Genomic DNA, 19714 nt, shown 5'->3' with positions numbered 1-19714 from the left:
TTCTGATCTGTTTGGCCAGTGGACTGTATTTTTGCCTAGCTGGGTACAGTTTTTAATTGTACCCAGGTGAGGAAATAGAGGCCATTTATTGACCAGGGGAGAATCCAGGCCGTTTGCCAGCTGGGTGGAGAAGCCATTGGGAATGGTCACTGTGGCAGGGGAAGGTGGGAAATCTGCCAATCTCTACTAAGGAGAAGGTCTGCCTGGCTTTGCCCCTTGGCACAGCATCCTGCAGTGCTTGGGTACTTGGCCCCTCCCCTTGCCATGGGTTATTGCTCACAAGTGAAGCAGCACTTGCTCAGGGCAGGGAAACCACTGGGATCTCCATTGGGGGAGCTGTCTGATGATGTCACTCAGGCTGGTGGCATGAAGAGGGCCCCTCTCACTCAGGATCTGCTTTTACCTCATGAGAGCTAAGGACAACAATGGGCTGGAAAAGAAATGAAACATAGCGTGCTGAATAATCCATAAGTACAGCAGTGATGAAACCCAATCCCCAGGCCGCCATCCTGCTTCCTCCCAGCACCCACCTATCCTGATTGCCCTGCTATGAAAAGGCAATGTACCTGGGAACTTCACCCCAGTCCTTCCTCCATTCTCACCCACCGTCTGTGTAATGATATAATTTATGTATACTGTATTACTCAGCCACTAGGTATCCGTGCTGTATAAAGTTCCAGCAACGCATAACCTGCAGTCAGCAAGACAGACAAAGCTGAAACTGGAGCTGTATGTGTCTGTAGTTATAGCTATTTTGTTAAAATAAAAATCCCATTTTCCTATTCTCTCTCTCTTCCCCTTCTCCCCTATTCAGCTGCTGTTTAATTACCACATCATCTTCAGAGTTCTGGTAACAGACAGCTTTGCATCCAAACGCTGCCAGAGAAACAGTGAGGCACAACCCCAGAGTCGCTGTGAACAGTGCAATGCCCCGCATGCCCGTGCAGTAGATCTAGAGAACAGACCAGGGACAGAGAGTTACAGACAGACATATCCCTGGAAACCAGCATAGAAACTAGAGTGTACAACTACATCCATCCCCACAGGCAGTCTGTGGAGGATGGTCGCTTATACTGCTGCAATATTCATCCAGCCCCCTTGTAAGTGATGCCAGGGACTATAGGAAATGTACACCATAGAAATTCTACACTGTGTGAATATTTAATAGTCATCATTCATTTATTAGTTATGCAGCACCTAATATGTGCCGGGCACTTTACCAGACTACGATTATAATTTAATATTACAGTAGGACCTATAAGCTTGGGATCCCATTGTCCTAAGAGTAGATTGTAAGAGATGATCTGTGTCCCAGAGATCTTACAGTCTAAATAGTCATGACAGGCAAAAGCTGGGAGACCAGAAGGACTGTTATCCCCATTTTATAGATGGGGAACTGAGACAACGAGAGATGAAGTGACTTGTCCAAGGTCATACAGAAAGTTTGTGGCAGACTGAGGAACTCAACCCAGAACTCCTGGCTTCCAGATCAGTGCCTTAACCATAAGGTTTCTTCAATCCAGCTCCCCGAGTCCCAGATTGCACTAATTTAGACATGCAGCTTCAGAGGCACATTGCATAAAGTCAGTAGAATTGTTTGAAAACTCAGAATGATCAGACAAATAAAAGTCAACTTGATTTCTAGTAACCTCCAATACAAACACCAACCATCCTATTCATGTCAGGGGGAATCGAGGGACTATCCCACAGATTTTCCAATACAAACTGGGGTGGGGTGGGAGGAAAAGGAGAATTGAGCAGGATTTTGAAAAAACAAAACCCTCAGAATTCCCCAAAGATATCCAGTGGGGGCTTTAGTGGTGGTGGGCTCCTATCTTGGAACACTGGACCACTGCGACGGCTTCCCATTGGCTGAAATCCAGTTGGAATTCTTAAATTGAGACTAGATCTCTAAGATAGGTGCTGCAATTCAACCCACAAGGTATTGGGTTCAGCTGGGCAGAAATTATTGGGTAAAGTCCAATTATTGGGAGAGGAAGGGTGGTCCAACCATCCCTGGCTCTGACATCCATGTCCTGTGTGATCTACGGCAAGTCACTTAGGCCCAGATCCTCATGAGTATTTAGGCGTGGTGAGAGTTTGCCTTTCCCATCTGTAAGATGGAGATAATAGCACAGCTCTGTCTCCCAGGATCCATACATTAAAGCATGTAAGGTGTTCAGATACTACAGTAATGGGGTGAGAGAAAAACCTAAGACATGACATTCTCTGGCCCATGCTATGCGGGTGGTCAGAGTAGATGATCACAATAGTCCACCCTGGCCTTCAGATCTATAGCAACTGAGGGGGTGGAGTGGAAGCCCAGGCATAAAAGAAGATGGAGACTGAATCCCCCAGGATCATATATCTCCCCCAGAAAACAGTCAATGGCCTCCCACAACAAGGCAGGGCTAGACACGGGATCGGGGGGGAGGAACCCACCAGGATCTGATCGTGCACACGGCAGTTCTGGAGTTGGTCCTGGAGGTCACAGGCAAAACTGAGATAGGAGAGCAGGTCCCTCATGTAGAGGAAGTTGATCACCATGACAACAGTTGCAGCAATAATCTGGATCACCAGACAGGCCTTCACCTGGAAGACAGCAGAACTATGGGCAATGCTGCTATGGATCAACATGGTGCCTAAGGGAGTGGCGCGGGGAAGGAGAAAGAAAGAGATACAGAGGAACAGGATTGATCACTCACCAGGGCCATGCTAGGTGCTCTGTCAGCAGCAATGGCAATGATGCCAGCCAAGAATAACTAGGGAAAGAGTCAGAGCACAAGGAGTAACAGTCAGGGCTTTGTGGGAGTGACGGGTACTCAGCACTAGGAAAGCAGGGCTGGCACTGCAGGGCCTCCGCAGAGCTGCAGGAGGTGCAGGACTGGGATTGAGAGGCACCAGAGTTCTGCATGTGGGGAGCCCAGGGCAGGGGGGCTATAGGTCAGGATTGAAGGGCACTGAAGGGTGTGTGGGTGGGCCAGCAGGGGCAGCTGAGACAACATATTGAATCTATTTCCCTAAGTTAAGTATCCTCACACCTTCTTGTTCACTGTCTAAATGGGCCATCTTGATTATCACTACAAAAGTTTTTTTCTCCTGCTGATAATAGCTCATCTTAATTAATTAGCCTCTTACAGTTTGTATGGCAACTTCCACCTTCTCTGTGTATATATATATATATATATATATTCTTACTATATGTTCCATTCTATGCATCTGATGAAGTGGGCTGTAGCCCATGAAAGCTCATGCTCTAATAAATTGGTTAGTCTCTAAGGTGCCACAAGTCCTCCTGTTCTTTTTGAGACAACTCATTCTCTTACCAGGATTCCTGGGAAGAAGTGGATGCCGACACTATCCGCGTAAGCGCAGTTGTCGATGGCGAAGAGGGTTCCAAAGGCCACCTGCAGCAGCCCCACCACCACTAGCACCGCCTGGCAATGAGAGATGCTACAGCCATTGGCAAGGGGGCTGGGAGCATCACAGTCACTACGGGTGCCAGTCAGATACCAGCGTGCAGGGATGCCATCCCTTGGAATGCAGGGAGCACAAGCCAGCCTTGCTGAGCCAGGCATCAGGGCTGGGGTGGGCGGGGTGCTGATAAACCACATGGGCATTTGCTTGCCCCCACTCTTCTGAGTTTCAAGCCTTATCAGAAGGGATCCCAAGTAGCCCTATGGGCCAGTGCAGAGCCCATAGGGCTACTCAGGACCCTTAGGTGGGTGATTGGAATCCTGGCAGCAGAGGAGCAGGCCCGGGAGAAGCCTGGCCTCTCCTTATTCCCAGAGCAGGTAGTGGCACTGCTGGATCCCCACCCACCTTCTCCACATCCCCCAGGGCGCCACCCTCATCTCTAAGGGATGGCAAAAGAGCTGGGTCCCCACTGCCCACAGAGCCAGGTCTGGGAGCTCTGCCCCAGCTGTTGGTTGAGGGAACATCAAGGAGACCAAGGCAGGAGACATGGGAGGGAAGCCCCAGCTCTGTGTCTCCCTGGGAAAGGCCTCACCCCAAAGACTCTGGGCTGCACCCCGAGGAAGCTGTGTTGCAGGGATTCCAGCTCTGGCATGGTGGCCCCCGGGCGTGGTGACACGGAACAATCCCCGAGTGGACTCCTGCAAACGAGCCTGTGAAGGGGGTAATGGGGTAATGTCAATCTGAGGAGGACATGGAGCAGACACATCTCCCCCACCCCAGCCAATGCAGCCCCCTTATGAGAGAGGCACCCCAGGAGTATCTGCCTGGTCCCTGTTGGTAAAGCCCCAAGGGAGGGCGAACAGGCTGGTCTCTAGCTAGGAGACAAGTTGGAAGCAGAGGGGACTATGATAGGGGCACAGATTTAGGTGTCCCAGGATGAGAGACTCCTCTGGTCAGGGGGAATGAGGGCCAGGGGTCCTGTCCTGTCCCAGGGGGTCCTTCACCCCCCTGAGGCCAGTCACCCCTTCTTTTAGTGATCCAGCCCCCAAACCCCTCATCCCATCTACTGCCCTCCCCATTGATGCCCCCAACACACACACACACCTCCCTCTCCACACTCACCTGGGTCTCTCTGTCCTGACACTGAGGTGGGCTCCAGGCTCACAGTGTGGGTTCCAATCACCAGCTTTATGCCTGGTTCTCCTGCTGCTCCCCCCAGACTGATCTGATCCCTTGTGTCTCCTTGGAGGCCTGCCAGGAAGTGTCCCAACCTCCTGTGGGGCTGCCGGATGCTTAGCACAGAGAAGGAGCTTTCAGCACAACTCAGCACAGGCTGCCCTGCACAGTCACTGTGCTCCTGCTCTCCCCCTGCGTGGGGAGCCGGAGGCGGGAAGGGGCCTGTCAGCTCCCATCCAGCCCAGGGAAGGTCACAGTGCCTCAGGAGCCAAGGGGCATGGCCCATCTGGGGGCCAAGCCATGCAGCTGCCTGTGGGGCTGGGTGGCTCCAGGGGATGGGAATGAGTGGCTGCAGGGTGGTTGAGGGGATCTGCCGTTCTGGAAACGTGAATATGTTGGGAAGGGCCACCAGGAAAAGAGACGTACACCAAGATGGCCACGACAGGGAGATTACCCCTCTCCCCCACCCACTCCACTACCCTTCGGCCCTCAGGGAGAGATTATCACAACCACCAGCCATTCCTGGAGAGCTGCCCCCAGCCCCAATCTCCTCCAGGATGTACACACATCTCCCCCCACCCCATCCCTAGCTCTCCCAATTGAACCCACACAACACTCTGTCTTCCCACCAAGGCAGGTATCCTTCTCCCCACACACAGCCTTCACCCCTCTGGGACAGTTTTTCAGGCAGTCACACGCAGGGTGATAATTATCTACTGAGGGGGCAGGGGCTGGCATTGTTCCCATGCCACAGCCCCCCCCCCCCCCCCACACACACACACACTCAGCCTAATCACAAGGCTGTTTTCTGCATCTGCCCTCACCCAACACATCTCCCAGGTAGACAAACACTCTGGCCCCAAGCAGCCTCCTCACTTCCCAATAGACAGCAACATTTCTCTATGCCCTTCCAAGAGCCCCCCACTAACCTGTTGCAATCCCAGCCCTTGCCCCCTCCAGGCCAGGCAGAGGACCCAACTGGGGGAAGCTGATGCAAGTGCCTGTTGATTTAGAAGGCTTCTCTCTGGGAGCAATCCTATCAGCCATGCACAAACAGTAAACCTTGTGGGTTTGGTTTTGTGGCCAGGAGACTACCAATTCTGCTAGTACACAGCTACCTCCCTGCACCTCACCAGCAATCATCATTCCCTCCCACCACTCCTAGAACAATCAGTGCTGGGGCTTGGAGTAGGGATGGCTGGATCACAGACCCACATACAATTCACTGCAGACATTACCGTGTAAGAGAGAGACACCAACTCTCTCAGTTACTGCCAGCACCATCCACCTAGAGTAGATTCCAAGGCCAGAAGAGACATCTGTGATCAGCTAGTCTGACATCCTGCTTAGCACAGGCCACAGGGCTGCCCTGAATTCATTACTGTTTGAATTAGCACAGATCATAGAACCACAGGGTTAGAAGGGACCACAAGGAGGGCCACCTAGTCTAACACCCTGCCAAGAAGCAGGATTTGTTGTGTCTAAGCCCTCCAAGGCTGGACAGCCATATGTCTGTTTTTGAAAACCTCCAGTGAAGGAGCTTCCGCGACCTCCCTAGACAGTCTGTTCCATTGTCCTACTGTTCTTACAGTTAGGAAGCTCTGCCTGAGGTTTAATCTAAATCTGCTCTAGTTTGAACCCATTGCCTCTTGTCCTGCCCTCTGTGGCAACAGAGAACAACTTTTCTCCATCTTTTTTATTGCACTGATCCTTAGGAAAAACTTCCAATCTTGACTTAATTTGCTAGTGATTGAGAATCCACCACAGCACTTGGAAAGTAAGTCTTTGTCTGCTAGACTGAAGAGCCCTTAATTTTCAAGTTTATGTACTCCATATAGGTACTGATTCATAGAATCATAGAAGATTAGGGTTGGAAGAGACCTCAGGAGGTCATCTAGTCCAACCCCCTGCTCAAAGAAGAACCAACACCAACTAAATCATCCCTTTGTCAAGCCAGGCCTTAAAAACCTCTGAGGATGGAGATTTCACCACCTACTAGGGAACCCATTCCAGTGCTTCACCACCCTCCTAGTGAAATAGTGTTTCCTAATATCCAACCTAGACTTCCACCCCGCAACTTGAGACCATTGCTCCTTGTTCTGTCATCTGCCACCACTGAGAACAGCCAAGCTCCATCCTCTTTGAAACCCCCCCCACCACTTCAGGTAGTTGAAGGCTGCTATCAAATGCCCCCTCACTCTTCTCTTCTGTAGACTAAATAAGCCAGTTCCCTCAGTCTCTCCTCATAAGTCATGTGCCCCAGCCCCCTGATCATTTTCGTTGCCCTCCTCTGGACTCTCTCCAGTTTGTCCACATCCTTTCTGTAGTGGGGGGACCAAATCTGGATGCAGTACTCCAGATGTGGCCTCACCAGTGCCGAATAGAGGGGAATAATCAGTTCCCTCGATCTGCTGGCAATGACTCTTAATAATGAATCCAAATATGCCATTAGCGGCAACAAGGGCACACTGCTGACTCATATCCAGCTTCTCATCCACTGTAATCTCTAGGTCCTTTTCTGCCAAACTGCTGCTTAGCCAGTCAGTCCCCAGCCTATAGCGGTTCATGGGATTCTTCCATCCTAAGTGCATGACTCTGCACTTGTCCTTGTTGAACCTCATCAGATTTCTTTTGAGCCAATCCTCCAATTTGTCTAGGTTACTCTGGACCCTATCATAGAATATCAGGGTTGGAAGGGACCTCAGGAGATCATCTAGTCCAACCCCCTGCTCAAAGCAGGACCAATCCCCAATTTTTGCCTCAGATCCCTAAATGGCCTCCCTTAAGGATTCAATTCACAACCCTGAGTTTAGCAGGCCAATGCTCAAACCACTGAGCTATCCCTCCCCACCAGTTTAGTATCATCTGAGAACTTGCTGAGGGTGCAATCCATGCCATCATCCATATCATTAATAAAGATGTTGAACAAAACCGGTCCCAGGACTGACCCCTGGGGCACTTGAATTCTATCAAGTCACTCTATAATATTTGTCTTTACATTATTGTAACACTGATGCCCCCTGGGTTCAGTTCTCAGGAACAAGTATTGAACCTTTGACCTCTGGATCTTAATACATGATCCTCTTCTGCCCCTAGCTAAAAGGGACAGCTCTTAGCCAAAGCTGTAGCAGACAGAAGCTCTAGTTGGCATAGCTACCACTAGAGGGGGACAGAGTGCTGTGCTAAGTAGCTATAGCCTATACCAGGGGTCGGCAACCTTTCAGAAGTGCTGTGCCAAGTCTTCATTTATTCACTCTAAGGCCTGGTCTACACTACGAGTTTAGGTCAAATTTAGCAGCGTTATCTCAATTTAACCCTGCACCCGTCCACAAGACGAAGCCCTTTTTTTCGACTTAAAGGGCTCTTAAATCTATTTCCTTACTCCACCCCCAACGAGGGGATTAGCGCTGAAATCGGCCTTGCTGGGTCGAATTTGCGGTACTGTGGATGCAATTCACCGGTATTGGCCTCCGGGAGCTATCCCAGAGTGCTCAGTTGTGACTGCTCTGGACAGCGCTCTCAACTCAGATGCACTGGCCAGGTATACAGGAAAAGGCTCGCGAACTTTTGAATCTCATTTCCTGTTTGGCCAGCATGGCGAGCTCACTTGCACAGGTCACCATGCAGAGCTCATCATCACAGAGACCATGCAGTCCCAGAATCACCGAAGAGCTCCAGCATGGACCGAACGGGAGGTATGGGATCTGATTGCTGTATGGGGAGACGAATCTGTGCTGGCAGAACTCCATTCGAAAAGATGAAATGCCAAAATATTTGAAAAAATCTCCAATGGCATGAAGGACAGAGGCTATAACAGGGACCCGCAGCAGTGCCGCATGAAAATTAAGGAGCTCAGGCAAGCCTACACAAACAAGAGAGGCAAACGGCTGCTCCAGTTCAGAGCCCCAGACATGCCACATCTATGATGAGCTGCATGCCATTCTAGGGGGTGCAGCCACCACTACCCCAACCCTGTGCTTTGACTCCATCGAAGGAGTGGGAGACAACAAAGAAGCGGGTTTTGGGGGCGAGGAAGAGGATGATGATGATGAGGTTGTAGATAGCTGACAACAAGCAAGTGGAGAAACCGGTTTCCCCAACAGCCAGGAACTGTTTAGCACCCTGGACCTTGACCCAGTACACCCTGAACCCACCCAAGGTGGGCTCCCAGATCCTGAAGGCAGAGAAAGGACCTCTGGTGAGTGTACCTTTGTAAGTATTATACATGGTTTAAAAGCAAGCATGTTTAATGATTAATTTGCTCTTGCATTAGTGGCCAGTACAGCTACTGGAAAAGTCTGTTAACGTGTCTGGGGATGGAGCGGAAATCCTCCAGGGACATCTCCATAAAGCTCTCTTGGATGTACTCCCAAAGACTTTGCAAAAGGTTTCTCATTCCATCCTCCATGGTAGGGCACTTTACCACACAGGCCAGTAGCACATAGTCGGGAATCATTGCAGAACAAAGCATTGCAGTGTATGGTCCCAGTGTTTGCTGGCATTCAAACAACATCTGTTCTTTATCTCTCTGTGTTACCCTCAGGACAGTGATATTATTTATGGTCACCTCGTTGAAATAGGGTGGTTTTAGTAAGTGGACATTCAGAGGTGCCCGTTCCTGCTGGGCTGTTTGCCTGTGGCTGAACAGAAATCTTCCCCGCTGTTAGCCACACAGTGCGGGGAGGGGTGAAGCCATCATCCAGAGAATTGGGTGCATGTGGTGGGGCGGAGGGGGTTAGCTGGGTTTCTGCTGCACGTGAATCCAGAAACCGCAGCCCCTCTTTTTAAATTGCCAAACCCATTTTTAATGGGTAACCCAAAGGCTACTTTGTATGGGAAATGAGGGCGCTGCTGTTTGGCACCATCCCCACATGTTATGAAGGTTAAAGAAGCCAAAAGACTGTGGCTTATCATGGCTGCCTACAAGCCCTGCGTGAGTGATCTCTCACACCAAACCGGCATACCCTCAATAAGAGGCAAAATGCGACCTTGTAATGAAAGCACATGTGCTGTGTAATGTTAACAGCAAGGTTTACCGTGAAAAAATGTACCCATTGTTCTATAAAATGTGTCTTTTTAACTACCACTCTCCCTTTTTTTCCCCTCCACCAGCTGCTTATGTTTCTCCTTCCCAGAGGCTAGCGAAGATTAGAAGGCGAAAAAAACGCACTCACGCTGAAATGTTCTCTGACCTCATGCTGTCCTCTCACACTGGCAGAGCACAGAAAAATACGTAGAGGCAGACAATCTCAGAGTGCAGGAAAACTCAATATGACCGCAAGGAGAGGTGGCGGGCTGAAGATGGTAGGTGGCGTCAGCTTGCTGAAAGAAGGCAGGAGTCAATACTCAGGCTCCTGGAGGATCAAACTCATATGCTCCAGTGTATGGTTGAGCTGCAGGAAAGGCAGCAGGACCACAGACTGCCGCTACAGCCCCTGTGTAACCAACTGCCCTCCTCCCCAAGTTCCATAGCCTCTTCACCCAGACACCCAAGAACGTGGTGGGGGAAGGCCTCCGGCCACCCAGCCACTCCACCACAGAGGATTGCCCAAGCAAGAGAAGGCTGACATTCAATAGGTTTTAAGGTGCTGGGTGGCCTTGTCCTTCCCTCCTCCACCACCCCTCTCGAGCTACCTTGGCAGTTATCCCCCTATTTGTGTGATGAATTAATAAAGTATGCATGAATGGGAAGCAACAATGACTATTGCCTCTGCAAGCGGTGATTGAAGGGGGGGGAGGGTGCTTAGCTTACAGGGAAGTAGAGTGAACCAAGGGGGGAGCGTTTCATCAAGGAGAAACGAACAGAACTTTCACACACTGGCCAGTCATGAAACTGGTTTTCAAAGCTTCTCTGATGCCCACCATGCCCTCCTGTGCTCTTCTAACTGCCCTGGTGTCTGGCTGCACGTAATCAGCGGTCAGGTGATTTTCCTCAACCTCCCACCCCGCCATAAACATCTCCCCCTTACTCTCACAGATATTGTGGAGCACACAGCAAGCAGTAATAACAATGGAAATATTGGTTTTGCTGAGGTCTAACCGAGTCAGTAAACTGCGCCAGCAACCCTTTAAATGTCCAAATGTACATTCTACCACCATTCTGCACTTGCTCAGCCTATAGTTGAACAGCTCCTGACTACTGTCCAGGCTGCCTGTGTATGGCTTCATGCGCCATGGCATTAAGGGGTAGACTGGGTCCCCAAGGAGAACTATAGGCATTTCAACATGCCCAACGGTTATTTTCTGGTCTGTGAAGAAAGTCCCTTGCTGCAGCTGTTGAAACCAACCAGAGTTCCTCAAGATGTGAGCATCATGAACCTTTCCTGGCCATCTCACGTTGATGTTGGTGAAATGTTTCTTGTTATCCACCAGTGCTTGCAGCACCATTGAAAAGTTCCCCTTTCAGTTTATGTACTCACTGCCTTGGTGCTCCGGCACCAAGATAAGGATATGGGTTCTGTCTATGGCCCACCACAGTTTGGGAAAAGTGCAGGTCATAGTGGATGGCTTTGCTGCAATGGGATTCCCTGAGTCACTACCCTTGATATCAGCAGCTCAGTGATAGCATTGGCTACTTGCATCACAGAAGCCCCCACAGTAGATTTGCCCACTCCAAATTGATTTCCAACAGACCAGTAGCTGTCTGGTGTTGCAAGCTTCCACAGAGCTATTGCCATGCATTTGTCAACTGCGAAGGCTGCTCTCATCTTGGTATTCTTGTGCTTAAGGGCAGGGGAAAGCAAGTCAGAGTTCCATGAAAGTGCCCTTCGCATGCAAAAGTTTCGCAGCCACTGGGAATCATCCCAGACCAGCAGGCAGACAGGTGGCCAAGTGGGGACGGCAGCCAGGACCCCGGCTGGCAGCAGCGTGCCAGTAAAAATCAGCTCACATGCTGCCTTTGGCATGCGTGCCTCAGGTTGCCGACCCCTGGCCTATACTAAATAGATTGAGCTCCTCCAGTCTGTCCCTATAACACATTTTCCAGTCCTTTAACTATCTTCATGGTTCTTCCCTGAAACCCCTCCAATGTATCAACACTCTTCTAGGGCTGCATTTAGGGTTTGAGCACTAGTGCCTGTTTGAAATCAGCATTTCCTTCCCCACTTTGAACTCTAGGGTACAGATATGGGGACCTGCATGAAAAAACCCCTAAGCTTATTTTTACCAGCTTAGGTTAAAACCCCCAAGGTACAAACTATTTTACCTTTTGTCCCTGGACTTTATTGCCGCCACCACCAAGCGTCTAACAAATATAACCGGGAAAGACCCCGCTTGGAAACGTCTTTCGCACAAAATCCCCCCAAGCCCTACACCCCCTTTCCTGGGGTAGGCTTGATAAAAATCCTCACCAATTTGAATAGGTGAACACAGACCCAAACCCTTGGATCTTAAGAACAATGAAAAGAAAAGAAAAAAAATAAAAGCATCACCTTTGTAAAATCAGGATGGTAAATATCTTACAGGGTAACCAGATTCAAAACATAGAGAATCCCTCTAAGCTAAACCTTAAGTTACAAAAAGACACAAAACCCGGAATATGCATTCCATCCAGCACAACTTATTTTATCAGCCATTTAAACAAAAACAGAATCTAACGCATATCTAACTAGATTGCTTATTAATCCTTTACAGGAGTTCCGACCTGCATTCCTGGTCTGGTCCTGGCAAGAGAAAGAGAAAGAGAAAAACAAACAAACCTTTGTTCCCCCCCACCTCCAGCTTTGAAAGTATCTTTTTTCCTCATTGGTCATTTGGTCAGATGCCAGCAAGGTTATCTTTAGCTTCTTAACCCTTAACAGGTGAAAGGGTTCTTCCTCTGGCCAGGAGGGATTTAAAGGTGGTTAGCCTTCCCTTTATATTTATGACAGCATGCATGCATCATCCATCCATCCAGGGCAATAAAAATGATTAGGGGTCTGGAACACATGACTTATGAGGAGAGGCTGAGGGAACTGGGATTGTTTAGTCTGCAGAAGAGAAGAATGAGGGGGGATTTGATAGCTACTTTCAACTACCTGAGAGGTGGTTCCAAAGAGGATGGTTCTAGACTATTCTCAGTGGTAGAAGATGACAGGACAAGGAGTAATGGTCTCAAGTTGCAGTGGGAGAGGTTTAGGTTGGATATTAGGAAAAACTTTTTCACTAGGAGGGTGGTGAAACACTGGAATGCGTTACCTAGGGAGGTGGTAGAATCTCCTTCCTTAGAAGTTTTTAAGGTCAGGCTTGACAAAAGCCCTGGCTGGGATGATTTAATTGGGCATTGGTCCTGCTTTGAGCAGGGGGTTGGACTAGATGACCTCCTGAGGTCCCTTCCAACCCTGATATTCTATGATTCTATGCCCAGAGACAGCAGGGTTCTGGGAGAACAGATTAAATTAGAATGGATTGAAGAGAGAGATTCAAAAGGCTGGAACCGTTGAGCTTGGAAAAGAGACAACTAAGGGGGTATGTGATTGATGTCTACAAAATCATGAATGCTGTGGAGAAAAAGTGTTCTTTACCCCTTCACATAACAGAGGAAGCAGGGGTCATCCTGTGAAATTAATAGGCAGCAGGCTTAAAACATAAGGAAGTATTCCACACAACACAGTAAACCTGTGAAATTCATTGCCAGGAGATGTTGTGAAGGCCAAAAGTATAATTGAGTTAGATAAATTCATGGAGGACAGGTCCATCAATGGCTATTAGCCAAGATGGTCAGACAACCCCATGCTCTGGGTGTCCCTAAGCCTCTGACTGCCAGTAGCAGGGACTGGACAACAGGAGATAGATCACTTGATAAATTGCCCCATTCTATCCATTCCCTCTGAAGCATCTGGAACCAGCCACGGTCGAAAGACAGGATATCAGGCTCGATGGACCATTGGTCTGATAGACTATGGCCATTTTATGAAGAATCAACATTTGTCACAAGGATGAGTGAAATTCTTTGTTTTAACAAAAAAATTTCATTCAAATATTTTAAAGTGAAAGATTTTGTTTTAGTTTTTGAAAGCAAGTATTTTTGGAAGGCTCCTTTCTGGAGCAGTTTGTTTAAGCTGTCTCCAGCCTTCCAACCCCTCCTGCCCCCCGCCCCCCCCCCCCAAAAAAAAGAAGTAGACAGGGCAAAGTGAGAGAAATGAAAACCTCATACTGCCTCCCCTGCCTCCAAAATAATCTGAATTTTCTGCTTTAGGTTTTGGAAAAGCAAAAACTTTCAATTTTACCACAAACTTGTTTGCAAGTTGTCAACAAATAAATATTTTTGTGGAGAAAAATGTCAACAAACCCCCATTTTCTCAGGAGTGTTTTGATCAATTCTAGTTCAAACCCACATGGCTGACCCCACCACTGCCTCCAAGCCCCCCCATAATATTTCGTTACAAAGAAATGAAATTCTGGGAGTCACTTCTCATAGGTCTCTATGAGGGTTGAGGCAGCAGTGGTGGTACAGAAGGAAGCAAGGAATCCCCTTGGAAAGGCAGAGGTAAGAGAACACTGTGTGCTCCATTACTCATGGGCTTTGCCTTCAGAGTGCTTTAATTCTCTCAAAACTGTCATGAGACACCTGCCATTATGGCGGCCAGAGCAGAGCTGTGGTGAAGAAATCAGCTGATAAGTTCGTGAGCCCTAGTGCATTAGGGCTTCAGTTTCTATCACTTCACCTCACCCTGTGCACCAGTGCATGGCACTAGCAGGTCAGCATTGCACTGGTGCAGGTGACAGGCAGGTCACGTGGACCATCAGGCCCCATCAAGGCTCTGCTCAATTGTGCTTCCCTGCAGCTGAAACATGGATTAACTAGAGCTGCACTCAGCCTTGGTGTGACAGACCCATTGTCCACATCCCATCCTCAGCAGGACACGTCTCCTGGGCCATTTGCAAAGCTCAGTGGGGCAGCCCTGCAATGCTAAGGCTGCCCTCGGCGAGAGGGTGAACAAGTCCTGGTAAGGGGGAGAGTCCTTGAAGCAAGTTGGGACCCGTTCTCAGCCCCCAGCACTGCGTGGAGGATGCTCACTCACCTGGGGTAGAAGCAGTCTATGGGGAGGGAGAAGGCGCTGGCTTAGATCACGCCCCCCATGGCAGAAGGTCTGTAGTAGAGGAAGTTTCTGTAGTGGATGGTGTCAGGGAGGAGTTATGCAGAGCAAACAGATCCAAGGGTCAGTATCCCCAAGACTACTCAGCTGCACCCTGCTTCATCCATCCACCCAGCAGCAGGGCATCCTGTCCAGCCATAGCCCAGGAGGATAGCTACTGTGACCAACCAGAAGGGGGAGGGGCATACACCATTGGAGACACACCTCAGGGCACCAGGGTCGGCCCCTACAACCCTCCACCCATTGACATTCAGGGGCCGGGAATGGCGGAGGGCGAGGGGGAGAATAGTAAATAGATTCCAGCTAGAGGGAGAAGAGAATTCATTCTTCATGGCTATAGCATCATCAGCCCTGCTTGCTCCAACATCAGGGCTTGGACCTAGCACCGGGACTCCTAGGAGCAGGAGCGGCTACCACAAGATCCAGAGAAATCCATCTCCTAGCCAGGAGCTGTAGCAGAGTCAAGCCTCTGTGGATCAGCCACTAGAAGGGACATGCAGGGCCCTTAAGAAGGGGTTACAATGGTACCTTCCAACTGAGTGCATCATCACATGTGAATAACAATTAAGCCCCAGGACCACTCCCCACTGTGGAGGGCAGTTAGTCTGTCATTTTCCAGGTGGGGGAAATGGAGACAGAGATAGGAGAGTCTCTTCCCATGGGGGCACAGAGAGTATGTGGGGAGCCTGGGGTACTGCTTCCAGCTCTACAATTTCCCAGACCTGTAACTTCCCACCTTAGATCAGCCCAGGCACCACTTCCTCCTGTAAATGCAGGAACCTGTGGGCATCTGAGTAAAGCAGGAGTTACCCAAGCAATTTCACAAGCCAACGTTCACAGATCTGCTTCAGCACTTGTGCTGCACCAGCCCATCAGTGTTACTGCAGCACTGACTAAGCCCTCCACAGCCCCGCAGCACACCTGAGTCTGTGCACCCTTCCCCAGGTAGTAGAGAGCACGAGCCTGGAGCGCTGGGCTTGGTGCAAAATGAGGCTATACTTTTTGTTCAAATGTAGCTACTTTTAAATCTGTTATACAATGTCCAGGAAGATTGAAGTGTTCTCCTACTGGCTTTTGTATGTTACCATTCCTGATGTCCGATTTGTGTCCATTTATTCTTTTATGTAGGGACTGTCTGGTTTGGACAATGTACATGGCAGAGGGGCATTGCTGGCACATGATGGCATATATCACATTAGTAGGCATCCTTGTGAATGAGCCTACATGCCACATGGGGCTACAACAGTGGTACCCTCAACTCACCTAACAATATTATTAATCTATCCAACCACACACTTAGCCCGGCGGAAGAGTCTGTCCTATCTCGGGGACTCTCTTTCTGCCCCACCACCCACACGAACATGATACAGTTCTGCGGTGATCTGGAAGCCTACCTTCGTCATCTCCGACTCAAGGAATATTTTCAAAACACCATTGAACAGTGCACTGACCCACAGGAACCCTCCTACCAACACTACAAGAAGAGGAATTCTGCGTGGACTCCTCCTGACAGTCAAAATGACAGACTGGACTTCTACATAGAGTGCTTCCGCAGACGTGCACAGGCTGAAATTTTGAACAAACAGCATCACTTGCCCCATAACCTCAGCCATACAGAACGCAACACCATCCACAGCCTCAGAAACAACTCTGACATTATAAATCAAAGGGGCTGACAAAGGAGGTGCTGTAGTCATAATGAATAGGTTGGATTATAAACAGGAGGCTGCCAGGCAACTCTCCCACACCACATTCTACAGGCCACTATTCTCTGATCCCACTGAGGAGTACCAAAAGAAACTACACAAGCTGCTCAAGAAACTCCCTGCTACAGCATGGGAACGAATCTACAAGGGCACACCACCAAAGCCCGACCAGGGGTATTCTATCTGCTACCCAAGATACATAAACCTGGAAACCCTGGATACCTCATCATCTCAGGCATCGGCAGTCTTACAGCAGGATTATCTGGCTATATGGACTCGTTCCTCAGACCCTATGCTACCAGCACTTCTAGCTATCTTCGAGACACCACCGACTTCCTGAGGAAACTACAATGCATTGGCGATCTTCCTGAAAACACCATCCTGGCCACCATGGATGTAGAAGCTCTTTACACCAATATTCCACATGAGGATGGACTACAAGCTGTCAAGAACAGTATCCCTGATGAGGCCATGGCACACCTGGTGGCTGAGCTTTGTGACTTTGTCCTCACCCACAACCATTTCAGATTTGGGGACAACTTATACCTTAAAGTCAATGGCACTGCTATGGGTACCCGCATGGCCCCACAGTATGCCAACATCTTTATGGCTGACTTAGAACAACGCTTCCTCAGCTCTCGTCCCCTAGCGCCCCTCCTCTACTTGCGCTACATTGATGACATCATCATATGGAGCCATGGGAAGGAGGCCCTTGAAGAATTCCACCTGGATTTCAACAATTTCCAGCCCACCATCAACCTCAGCCTGGACCAGTCCACACAACAGATCCACTTCCTGGACACTACAGTGCAAATAAGTGATGGTCACATGAACACCACCCTATACCAGAAACCTACTGACCGCTATACTTACCTACATGCCTCCAGATTCCATCCAGGATACATCACAGGATCCATTGTCTACAGCCAAGCCCTAAGATACAACCGAATTTGCTCCAATCCCTCAGACAGAGACAAACACCTACAAGATCTTTATCAAGCATTCTTAAAACTACAATACCCACCTGGAGAAGTGAGGAAACAGATTGACAGAGCGAGACACATACCCAGAAATCACCTACTACAGGACAGGCCCAACAAGGATAATAACAGAACACTATTCACCATCACATACAGCCCCCAGCTAAAACCTCTCCAGCACATTATCAATGATCTACAACCTATCCTGGAAAACAATCCCTCACTCTCCCAGGCCTTGGGAGGCAGGCCAGTCCTCGCTTACAGACAACCCCTCAACCTGAAGCAAATACTCACCAGCAACTACACACCACACCACAGAAACACTAACCCAGGAACCAATCCCTGTAGCAAACCTCATTGCCTACTCTGTCCCCATATCTACTCGAGCGACACCGTCAGAGGACCCAATCATATCAGCCACACCATCAGAGGCCCATTCACCTACACATCTACTAATGTTATATATGCCATCATGTGCCAACAATGCCCCTCTGCCATGTACATTGTCCAAACCAGACAGTCCCTACATAAAAGAATAAATGGACCAAATCGGACATCAGGAATGGTATCATACAAAAGCCAGTAGGAGAACACTTCAATCTTCCTGGACATTCTATAACAGATTTAAAAGTAGCTATACTTGAACAAAAAAACTTCAGAAACAGACTTCAAAGAGGAACAGCAGAACTAAAATTCATTTGCAAATTTAACACCATTAATTTGGGCTTGAATAGGGACTGGGAGTGGCTGGCTCATTACAAAAGCAGTTTTGCCTCTCCTGGAATTGACACCTCCTCATCTATTATTGGGCGTGGACTACATCCACCCTGATCGAATTGGCCCTGTCAGCACTGGTTCTCCACTTGTGAGGTAACTCCCTTCTCTTCATGTGTCATTATATCATGCCTGCATCTGTAATTTTCACTCCATGCATCTGAAGAAGTGGTTTTTTACCCACGAAAGCTTATGCCCAAATAAATCTATTAGTCTTCAAGTTGCCACCGGGCTCCTTGCTGTTTTTGTGGATACAGACTAACACGGCTACCCCCTGATAACTGAAAACCCAGTTCACCATATGTGAGGTTCTTACTGATCCCAAAGGATCAGACCCTTATCCCCAGGTCAATCTGGATCTCTAGTCTTACCCAAATACCACCCAAGATGGAGTCCAGGGTTACATGAGCATATTACCTGCCTCTACATGTTTTGCTGAATCACCTGGGGTGGCCATTGGCTTCTCACTGGCTGAGGTGTCCACAGAAAGATCTACTGGGTGGATGAAATTCTCCAATGACCCATTGTGAGAGTAGAGTGTCTTTAATGGGCCATCAAGACATAACTTTCTAACCCTGGATTAGATCTATCTGGGGGTGTCAACCAGGAATACAACGTGCATATAAAATACAAGTACATGGCCAATATCCATAACTTCAGATACAAAGACGATATATGCATATAAATAAGGTAATCATACTTAGCAATTCATAACTTTTCTATTGATACCTTACATGACATACACAATTACTTGGTACAAGATTTATGGTAACAGTGATATAAACAGTCACCTTTCTTATACACAGCATCACACTGCGCTTCGTTGACAGTAAACGTGGCAGAGCCCCTTCTCCACCGATGGAGTCAGTGGTCTTTCTGTGTATTACCATCGAGGTCTGCTGCGTCAGCTACCTGCGCAGAGCTGGGACAGCACATGGAGAGAACACAGACGCAAGCCGACCGACAACACCCCCAGTTTAGCTGTAGCCAGGAAATGATATGCTCTGGGTTACCCATCCAATACCAAAAAGCCTCTCCCCCAGGCTCCCCTCCACCAAGGGCTTGCTCCAAGATAGATCCCGTATTAGTCCTCTTCTGCATGGGACAGGGTGTATCCAGTTTTTAAAAGAGCTCATTGCAGTGTTCAGCAGTGGTGTGGGTGAATGTAGAGGCCTGGATTTCCATTACCCAGGATAAAGGGGAAGTCGGGGGGCCTGAGGATTGAAGCCAGGCTTTCCTCAGCAGGAAAAGAAATTGACACTCACCCAAATACCCAGCCCCTACTGGTCTCTGCTCTCACCTCCATGGTGGCTCCGCATACCGATAGATTCCAGCTAGAATACCTATGTCAAGGTTCCTTCCCCACTCTGAACTCTAGGGTACAGATGTGGGGATCTGCATGAAAACCTACTAAGCTTATTTTTACCAGCTTAGGTTAAAACTTCCCCAAGGTACAAACTATTTTACCTTTTGCCCTTGTACTTTATCACTGCCACCACCAAACGTCTAACAGACATATAACCGGGAAAGAGCCCGTTTGGAAACGTCTTTCCCCCCAGAATCCTCCCAAACTCTACACCCCCTT

General features: G+C 48.9%; 1 protein-coding gene across 1 annotated transcript; it reads right to left on the bottom strand.

The window, feature by feature from the left end:
• LOC140913797 (membrane-spanning 4-domains subfamily A member 4A) lies at positions 1–4615 on the bottom strand. Its single transcript, XM_073350594.1, has 7 exons — positions 4540–4615; positions 4010–4127; positions 3327–3437; positions 2706–2762; positions 2443–2592; positions 830–952; positions 1–430 (listed from the first exon to the last, which is right to left on the bottom strand). The coding sequence occupies exons 2-7, from the start codon at positions 4067–4069 to the stop codon at positions 383–385; spliced, it is 549 nt and encodes a 182-aa protein (XP_073206695.1). The 5' UTR covers positions 4070–4127; positions 4540–4615; the 3' UTR covers positions 1–382.
• Positions 4616–19714: the final 15099 nt, after the last annotated feature.

Source organism: Lepidochelys kempii, chromosome 6 (assembly GCF_965140285.1).
Source record: "Lepidochelys kempii isolate rLepKem1 chromosome 6, rLepKem1.hap1, whole genome shotgun sequence".
Classification (NCBI taxonomy): Eukaryota; Metazoa; Chordata; order Testudines; family Cheloniidae; genus Lepidochelys; species Lepidochelys kempii.
Note: the sequence above shows the minus strand (reverse complement) of the source record. Positions and strands in the feature narration are given on the sequence as shown.